Source organism: Elephantulus edwardii, unplaced genomic scaffold, assembly GCF_000299155.1.
Source record: "Elephantulus edwardii isolate Elephantulus edwardi_28Jun2011 unplaced genomic scaffold, EleEdw1.0 scaffold00416, whole genome shotgun sequence".
NCBI classification, from domain to species: Eukaryota; Metazoa; Chordata; class Mammalia; order Macroscelidea; family Macroscelididae; genus Elephantulus; species Elephantulus edwardii.
The window spans coordinates 107,338-114,485 of NW_006400166.1; the positions used below are offsets into that span (position 1 = coordinate 107,338).

The 7,148-nt window shown below is 36.9% G+C and overlaps 1 protein-coding gene across 1 annotated transcript in view; it reads left to right on the forward strand.

The window, feature by feature from the left end:
- Positions 1–5,203, forward strand: part of LOC102866467 (U2 small nuclear ribonucleoprotein B''-like) — a 15,153-nt gene extending 9,950 nt beyond the window's left edge. Inside the window, exons 3-6 of the mRNA XM_006902457.1 lie at positions 1,688–1,828; positions 3,164–3,211; positions 4,505–4,593; positions 5,044–5,203. Coding sequence (XP_006902519.1) covers positions 1,688–1,828; positions 3,164–3,211; positions 4,505–4,593; positions 5,044–5,203 — 438 coding nt within the window. The remainder of the gene's footprint in view (positions 1–1,687; positions 1,829–3,163; positions 3,212–4,504; positions 4,594–5,043) is intronic.
- Positions 5,204–7,148: the final 1,945 nt, after the last annotated feature.

Here is a 7,148-nt window from a genome sequence, read left to right on the forward strand (position 1 = left end):
CATCTGAATGTCATCTTCGGTGAAGTGCCTGTTCATATCCTGTGCCCATTTTTCTATTGGATTATTTACCTTTATCTTGTTGTGGTGCTCAATTATTTCATAAATTCTGGATATAAGTCCCTTATCTGATAAAACATATACTTTCTTAATGCAAAAAATACACAGTAAAACCTACTTCCTCAGGACTTTTGTGAAACTTGGAATAAATGTAAATCTTGATCCTCCTCTAAGTTGTGGATAACTTTTATTCCTTATGGGTGTGCAGTCTAGACCAAGATTTCGGCCTCTGAACCTTTATTATTCATGAGGACAGAGTGTGTTTGCCTGTGATTTGCAGGGATTTTGACAACATCCTGGTTTCTCCCCACTAGGCACAGCTACTATTTCCTGTAGTCTTGACAACCAGCATTTTCTCCAAATAGTGCCCACTGACTCTTGATGTACAAAAAACCACCTCTTGTTGAGAACTACTGCTCTAGACAGAGCTCTGACTGAAATCAGAAATTTTCACAAAATGACAGATTAGACTTAAGGTACTATCAAAACAGATCAGTCTATCTGAGACTTGTTCACACTTTGGACAAGGCTGAATCCTGAGGGCAAGAGCCATTGGACCTAGTCAAAAGTTACTTTAAGATAGATGTCTATTTCAATTCTACTACTTTAATGGATTTTCTATGGAAAGCCTGGTTTTATTTATCATTTTCCAAAATATCTCCTGAAATAATAGTTCTTCTGTCAGTTAGCCTATTTCCTTTTGGTTAAATGATGATGGTGAAAACATGCAGGTTTAAATATACTTGGCATTGCCAGACCAGCCAGAGAAAGTCTTAAAAAATGTCACTTTGCTTTTAGACCAAAATTAAATGCTTGCTATGCATAGTAATTTTAGATAGAAATTCTTGAATTGATATGATCAGAGACAAACTAGCTCGAGAGAAGAAACCTGCTTCCTTAGAGAGGAAGTTACAGGTTGTAAAAAGGCCAACATTAGAAACAGTTTAACTCAGGAAAAAGAGTTGGCCTATTAATTGGTGCTGAATCTACTGTGTTAGAATGCAGTAGGTTGGGTTACATTGTAATCCAGAATGCACTTTATCATTTATGAGATACTCTTCTGTTTTCAGCAGATTTCTGTTGCTTCAAGGGTCTGTATTATTCTTGCTAGCTGTGGTATAGTAATGAGAAGTAAAGGCCACACACAGATTGTCACAGAAGTAACCCATTCCATGTGACTTGCAGCTCAGCTGGTTGACACCTTGGCTCTTTCAGTGAGAGTCTAAGGAGTTAACAATTGTCTAGTACAGATTTTTTCTGGACTTTAACTGGGTGAGGTGGGAAAACAAACAGATACTGGTGTTTACTTATTTTGGTTTGTTGAAACTGATATTTTTAAAATTCCATTTTGAAATGTGTGGTTTTTCTTTTCAGAAGCACATTTGAACACTTAATTTTGTCTAAGTTGTGCGTTACATCTTTTACAAATTCATTGCCATCAAGTCCATTCCAGTGAATCAAAAGCCACAATCTGTCTTTATTTGGCATATAGTAAATTTTGAAAGATTTTCCTTAGGGATGTATTAAAATTATTTCACAGGGTACTTAAGTCGTGAAATTTAAAATATTAATTATTAGTATAAATAACCTTGTACTGAAAGATAAACTGTATTTCAAATCTTTTAACCAGCGAATCCAATACGCAAAAACAGATTCCGATATAATTTCTAAAATGCGTGGAACTTTTGCCGACAAAGAGAAAAAGAAAGAGAAAAAGAAAGCAAAAACTGTGGAACAGGCTGCAGCAGCCACAAACAAAAAACCTGGTCAGGTAAGATGGGGGGAAAATGTAATTTCTGTGTGTGTGTGTTAAAAATTTGTTAGGTGTATGTATACGTCTGTCGTGAGGTGCACACATCTGTTTGTGTTTAATAGACGGATTTTAAGAAATTCCAGTAGTTATGTTTAAGCAACAAAATTAGTACTTTTACATATATAAATTTATATTAAACAGGTTTATTTGCTTTTGTATGGAATTCTTTTACCAACCCAAAGGCATAGAGTTCTAATCCACCAGCTGCTTTGTGAGAGGTGGGCAGTTTACAGCCACTGAAAATCCTCTGAAGGGTCAGTTCCAACACAGCAGCACATTTGAATTTGATACCATTTGTCTCTAAAACAATGCTTTGTTCTCATATTCTACTGCCTGTATAATAATAACTAGGTATTATCTTTAATGATAAGTACTCTGTACAACTTAGGATGCAAATTCTAATTTGAAATACCTAGTAAAAATGAAATTACCATTTAGTAAATAGTTAATTCTTATAAAGAAAGTGTTGTCCTACCTCAGTTGACTGTACCCTGCAGATACAGTCTTTTAACACATTGTGAGTTAATGGCAACACTGCATTGAGCCAAGTCTGTCTAGGTGGATTCACATCCCCTCTCTGCTAAATTTTGGTAATTGTCACAGTATTTCAAACTTTCTTATGATACTATCTTCACGGTTATTAGACAACAATATAGTGTAAACTTTATGTGCACCAGTGCTATTTTGTACCATCAGATTGGGACTGACTCAAAGCTCACCCTCCAGCGGGTTTTCAGAGACTAAACCACATGAGAGAAGGTTACCCATCTTTATCCCACAGAGCAACTGGAGTTAAACTGCTTGCCTATGGGTTGGCAGTGTAACTCCTTGCCTACTAGGCCACCAGAGCTCCCCATTTATGGGCACCAGGAAACCAGAACATTTGTATAATTCAGTTACCTGTGAAGCTCAATTTGTTACAGTGGTCAGGGTACTAACCTACAGTCTCTTACTTCAGTCCAGATGGTTACTTGAGGATGAAAACTAATTAGAAATCAGTTTCACTAAATACAAGGCTTGGCTTCTGAAGAGACTAGTAATTTGTATTTCTCTATAATTATAAACTTAATCAGTTAAATTTTGCCATATAGTCTTTAAAGTTTAAGGCTAGTCCTTTCAAAAAAGTAACTGACAAGCTAAGCGTATTTGAGTCAAGTTAGAGTCACATTTTTATAGGAAGTCAAATGGAATCAAACCTGTTGAAAATATCTTTATTCAATAATTATAGATATCTGCTACTTTTTTTGTAGAGATTAGACATTTTAACTGTTTCACTCTTTTCTTTGATTTCAGGGAACACCAAATTCAGCTACTACTCAAGGAAATTCACCAAGTCCTCAGGTATTTTCTGTGTAGTACAGCCTTTAAAATTATATACAATAACTTATTCTTTTTTAATTTTTATCTTTTTATTTCTTGCAATTCTTTTTTTGGTTTTAGTTTTATACTGTTTTACCTATAAAGTTTATATACATTGCCCCTCAAACAGATCCTGCCGCCTCCCCAACCCACCCACCCCATCATTGTGACCCCATGATTACCTCCGCATCCCTCTGCTCCCCCCCTTAGATCCTCATACACGTTGTCCTAGTTACCTATTTCTACTATAATGGTCTTATACATATTTGTCCTATGGGACTGAGTTAGTTCACTCAGCCTAATACTCTCCTGTCCCTCCCAAGTTAGGTAGTGATTTACAAAATCATGAGCAATATGTTATCAGTGTATATCTCTAAAGACAAAATTATTCCATCTACAAGGAGTAGTTAGTAGTTCATTAAAACATAGAATCTTTTAATGCAGATGTTTAAGAATCTCCTTCCTAGCACTCACCTTCTAAGCAACCTCAGGGAAAGTTAGAACCTGGAATCCAATAAGACTCTTAAATTCAGAGAGTTCGCTCTACCACCAAGGTTTTTCTCCCGATTCTAAATTATTTGAACTTTTCATTTATTTGTACCATCTCAGCAATTAAAGTGTAAATCACAAACAGTAGGATTCTGGATGATCTTAGGTTCATAAATTTTCTTTACACTTGATTTATTTTCTCTTCCATGATGCTAGTCTGAACAAAAGGGAGCTTTTTCCTCTATATGAAGCCCTGAAGGATGTACTAATATCTCATGATGCTTGTTGTGTTGTGGGACTAGAAGCTGTACATACCTCATTGACTTGTAAAAAAATGCTAGAAGACACCAAGTGGTGATTATCAATAGTAATCTTATCTGTGCTATGATATGGTAGCCATAGTGCGTGGTAGTGGAGCCATGAGTGTCACCACTTGTTGACCAGCGGAGGAAGAGTGCTGTGCTGCCTTCTCTACTCAGGTTCAGCTCTCTCAACTGTATGATTCTCCAGATTACATCATCTTCAATTACAAGTGCTGCTAATGACATTTGTGCTCTTGAGAATTTGTGTTAAATGCTTTGATGATCAAAATTATTACTGTTAGGCTTGAATTTATTCCTCTGAGGTCTTTATTCTTAGTATTAGCTGTTGCAAGATTTTATAATAAAGCCTTTGTAAACTCTGAAATACAGCCCTCTGAAGTTGAGGTTTTAATTAGGAACCAAATGGCTTACTGTACTTTTTTTAATACTTAGAAGCTAACTCTGCCTTTTTTCTTTCTAATAGGTCCCTGATTACCCTCCAAACTATATTTTATTCCTTAATAATTTACCAGAAGAAACTAATGAGATGATGTTATCCATGCTGTTTAATCAGTAAGTTTTTTTCATAAATAAGCCTCCGGATAGAACAAATAACATTTCCATGGGCTAAATTCCTAACCGATTCTTTGATTTGATCTGGGACCAATCATGAAATAAAGCCAGTTTGCAGATCTAGCAAATAAAAAGCTAAATTTCCCCTAGTTCTTAAATTACTGATGCTAATTCATAAGTAAAACAGGAAGCAAGGCTTTGATATAATGACAGAATTAGCTAACATGAATTATTCTTGCCATTTTTCATGGTTTTCATTCAATTTTAAGATCTTTCATCCTGCTCCAGATTTCTAGTAGTATTTAATACTTTGCCTGGACTTTCCTTAACAAACTTAAAATCAAAGTAGATATTTATGTACTAGATGCCATTTATGTATGTATATATAAATTTATATGTTTATATGTATATATTTACACACTTATATATTTTTTTTTTTCTTCTGTAAAGGTTCCCTGGATTTAAGGAAGTGCGCTTGGTACCTGGCAGGCATGACATCGCATTTGTTGAGTTTGAAAACGACGGGCAAGCTGGTGCTGCTCGGGATGCTTTGCAGGGATTTAAGATCACACCATCCCACGCCATGAAGATCACTTATGCCAAGAAATAACATAAGCATAAGTCTTCCTTAAAGGACTTGAACTTATTTTTGTTTTGATAACTCTGGACAGGCCATTTTATAGTTGAGAGCAAGGGACATATTGAAAGTAAACTTTGTGGAAATACTTAGATAATTACCTTGTCTTTCTTAAGCTCTGGTGAGCCTTAAAAGTATGAAGGCCTTAATTTTGTACAATAAACTTTTCTTTGTTTTCTCTATGTGTTTCATTTTATTAGTTCACTACCTCGTCACTACATACTTAATCTCACCTAGAACAGGGAGCTCCTCCAGTGGCCTAGTTCATGGGAATCTGCTAACTTAAAGGCTGAGCCTCTGATGTTCAAATCCACAATTGGCTCCAGAAAAGAAAGATGTGCAGTCTCTTCTATGTGATGCATGGCCTCCGAAACCCACTGGAAGGTCAACTATACTTCAGTTGTGATTCAAGAGCAATGAATGAAAGAACAGGCTTTAAGGCCTACAAAGCCATGTCAAAATGTTGTTCTCATGTTTTTTTGTAGCAGCTTGTGATGCAGAAGTTTTGAACTATTTTAATCTTAATTTTTTTATTGTATATTTTAGATATAAAATACATCCTTTTTAATCCCAGAATGCTTTGTTGTGCTCAGGTGAAACCTATACATGGACCAGGAGGCAGTTGTCAGAACAGAAGGAAAACTGCATGGTTCGATATTATGAAGGGAGTGCGTCAGGAATGCATCCTGTCTCCATACCTTTTCAATCTCTGTGGAACAGATCATTGAGACTAGACTTTCTGAGGAGGAGTATGGCATCAAGATTGGAGGAAGACAACTCAACAGTAGGACCTGAAGCATTTGGTGTAAAAGGTCGAAGACTGGAGTCTTCAGTAGATATTGAAGCTTAACATCAAGAAAAATATTCTCACCATTGGGCCAATGGGCAGCAGCAGCATGATGGATGGAGAAGAGACTGAGGTGGTTAACAATTTCAACTTGTTTGGCTCTAAAATCACTCTTGGCACTACTAGTCAGGAAATCAAAAGATTAATTGCATTTGGAAAGTCTGCTGCCTCTCCAAAGTATTAAAGAGCAATGATGTCAGTCCAGAAACTAAAGTGTCCTTGATCCAGGCCATGGTCTTAACAACTGCTATGCATCAGAGAGCTGGACAGTGACCAAGGATGACAGAAGAACTGGTGCTTTTGAATTGTGCTGGAGAAGGGTATTGAATGTAGCCTGGTCTGCTAGGAGAACAAATAGGGCTGTCTTGAGAGGATGAAGTCAAGTCTTTCCTTGGAGGCTAGGATTTTGAAACTGTCTCACATACTTGGGGCACATGGCCAAGAGGGACCAGTCCTTGGAGAGGACATCATGCTTGGAATGGTGGAGGGACATTGCAGGAGAGGAAGTCCCCAGATGAGGTGGATTGACATGTTAACTGGCAACGTGATTAGGTATGTTGGAGGCAGACTGGCTCACACTAGGGCAAGGTTCCAAACCACATTGGGTTGCTGTGAGTCACAGGTGACTTGATGGCACATAATATCTTTAAAAAGCTAGTCAAAGGCTGCTGTACTAGCAGGATATATATGTTCATCCTAAATATTAAAAGCAAAATGAGACCTGAATAGGATCTAAACTTAATGTCCCTCAGAGAAATTAATGTGATATTTTGCTCATGATACTCAATGGGTCTTAATACTTGGTTAGGAGTAGAACACAAATCTATCAGGAAACATGACAGAATGACATTAAGAATGAAAGACGCTTTGTCTCAGAAACTTGGGGCACATTACTAGAAGGGACCAGTTCTTGGAGAAGGGCACCATGCTTGGAAAAGCAAGTGCTGGTGAAAAAGAAAAACCTTAAAAGATATGGACTGCCATTGTGACTGCAATAAAGGATTTAAAAGCACAACAGAGATTCTGGGGGTGCTAGACAGTGTTTGGCTGTTGTACATGAGGTCAAGGCTG